The 2,500-nt window shown below is 33.0% G+C and overlaps 1 protein-coding gene across 2 annotated transcripts in view; it reads right to left on the reverse strand.

Annotated features, from left to right (window-relative positions):
• The window catches only part of LOC113816954 (ecto-NOX disulfide-thiol exchanger 2), a 44,112-nt gene that overhangs the window by 13,079 nt on the left and 28,533 nt on the right, over positions 1–2,500 (reverse strand). For both annotated transcript variants that reach the window (XM_070117177.1, XM_070117176.1), the window contains exon 11: positions 1,747–1,959. In XM_070117177.1, the coding sequence (XP_069973278.1) occupies positions 1,747–1,959 (213 nt within the window). The remainder of the gene's footprint in view (positions 1–1,746; positions 1,960–2,500) is intronic.

The following is a 2,500-nucleotide window of genomic DNA, read 5'->3' on the forward strand; positions in this document are numbered from 1 at the left end:
ATTTCTACTACTAATAATAAATAATAACAACAATAATAATGATACCTATACACATATCTATATACATATTTCTTCCTTTCCTTTTTTTACTAAACCTCAAACAATAAAAAATGTTATATCATTTCATAAAAAAAATATCAAGATCCTAGTGGGTCGTTTTCAGTAACGCCCTCGACAGACTTGTTATGGAAAAGAGAAAGAGGGAGAGAATAAAGAAAGGAGAAGCAACAAGTGGGTACCTTCATTTATATGCAATAATACTTCAGCCAAAAATATTGACATCATATATCCTTCTGTCTTTTATATGGATATCTGTACTGAAATGTCACTAATTCAAGTGATCGGTAAAATATCAATTAAGTACGTAAGGAGTTTTAATGCACATAACCTACACTGAACATATAAAATCAAAAGTTCATACATCTAAAATATCTTGGAATAGACAGCAATAAAGTTATTTTTGTTGTTACATTTACGTAAAGCTGTTGGTTAAAATGGTTAAGAAAATAACTAGCAGCAACATTATCTAAAATAAATGGGATTACCATTAATAATACATAAATTTTAAGTCATATTAGCTTTACCATCTATTTTCTCTGCAACCTAAAAAGTGCTTTCACTGACATTTTTTTTCTTTCTTTCTTTTATTATTCAAAGTGATATTAAATGCAACACACTTATTTATATTTATTAGATCATATGACCAGATTATTTAAAGAATTATGAAGTTATTCATTAAAAAGATATCCACTTAAATGGAAACAAGGTTGCCTTCTTGATGCATATATAGAAAGGAATAAAGCTATTTAAATTGCAAATCTATATCAAATCCAATCTCTAATAACATAAATATCAATATCTTTCAAGCATATCTGAAAGTATATCATTATAATGCTACAATACTCACTTGAAGATCAGCTCCTTACACGAAAGCTGGAAAAAGCTCACTTAAAATTATTGGCAATAGTACTGTACAAGTAAAAAAAAAATATAATGATGATAAAAAAATGATGGTGTCAGTGAAGTCTACCATTCCACCTGCCACCACTATAGCCCAGTAAAAACACCAACTCACCATCAAACTCTCAAGCTTTGTTAGGTCTCAGAGCTGTTCTTGCAAGCAGACATAACTGGTGACTCATTGCTCTTAATCTTGGCCACTCTTATCAAAAGACAATTTAAGAAAGTCAAGAGCCATGTTGCATCCCATGGTAAAGCCTCTTCTTGACCTGTTCTTACTATACCTGTTGCTCTCTGACTTGGTGCTGCAAAGCATTCACCGTATCATGATAATTTGGTCCACTGCTTCATGTTTTAACTTTAATAGATATTCCTATGATTTGTGAGCATGAAAGTGTATTTAGCTCTTTTTACTGTGATTTATACCTGGAGGGTTGGTTCTCTTATAGAGAAAAGAGCTGCGGGTAGGTGGAGGGAGGACAGGAGTTTCAGTATAAAAGGATAACTACAGTTACTTGATTTCATTACATCATATCCCTCCTTTTATTCTTTTATTTTTTTCCTATTCATTGCCTCTGTCTGTGTGTACATCTACAAAATATATTTTCATTATATCATTCTCTTCAATAGAAACTTGACAGGAATAGTACTAAGTATTTATGGAATGGTATCTATCTGACAAACTTTGAAGTGCATAGATTCTTTAAATGTTACGAACTACCATACTTCCCACATTAAGTCGAGCAGCCTATGGAATAATCTACATGTATCTAGAAGGGTACTCACATTGCATGATTACACCTTGCATGCGTGCCCGTGTTTGTTCACGAAATTTGGCCAATTCCTCTTCATACTGGCTCTTCTCAGTCATCAGTCTTCGCACATGGGAGTTTGTTGACTGGATCATACTGTAGAAAGTTCCAGCATTTCGCTTGCTACAGTCTCCTCTCTCTAGCCAGGTGATAACAATCTGTACTGCTTTGGAAAATGTGTCATCACCTGGAAAAAAAAGTATATATTTAGAAATCTTCACGAAATACAGTATCAAGAAGCCTAATAAACTAATTCAAAGAGAAATCACTAAGATATAAGTCACACACATGCCTGGAATGTAGTCTTTTCTTCAGATATTCAATATCATGATTAAAAAATATATATCTATTCATTTTCACTTATTTTCATTACTATCATTACTACAATAAAGCATTGCATTTAGTGTTCACATTTTGCACCCTTCGCCAACTACATTGCATTTGTTAACCAAATTTTGCAGCTGGTTCAATATCAGCACTTCAACCCAGTTTCACACAATCGCCGCCTATGTCATCTGCCAGACAAATGTCATAGACAAAGACACACGCTGATATATACTCATTCTCTCCTTCCTGTGTCTATGAGCAGTGATTCATTTAGCTTAAGAGGATCATCTCTCTCAGATTTTGCTTAAACAAGCAAAGACAAAAATACAAGTAAACTTCACAAGAGGAAAGCACAGATTACAGAGTGATTGTAAGTGAATGTATACAGAAATCCACTTATT

This window comes from Penaeus vannamei, chromosome 39 (genome assembly GCF_042767895.1).
Source record: "Penaeus vannamei isolate JL-2024 chromosome 39, ASM4276789v1, whole genome shotgun sequence".
NCBI lineage: Eukaryota > Metazoa > Arthropoda > Malacostraca > Decapoda > Penaeidae > Penaeus > Penaeus vannamei.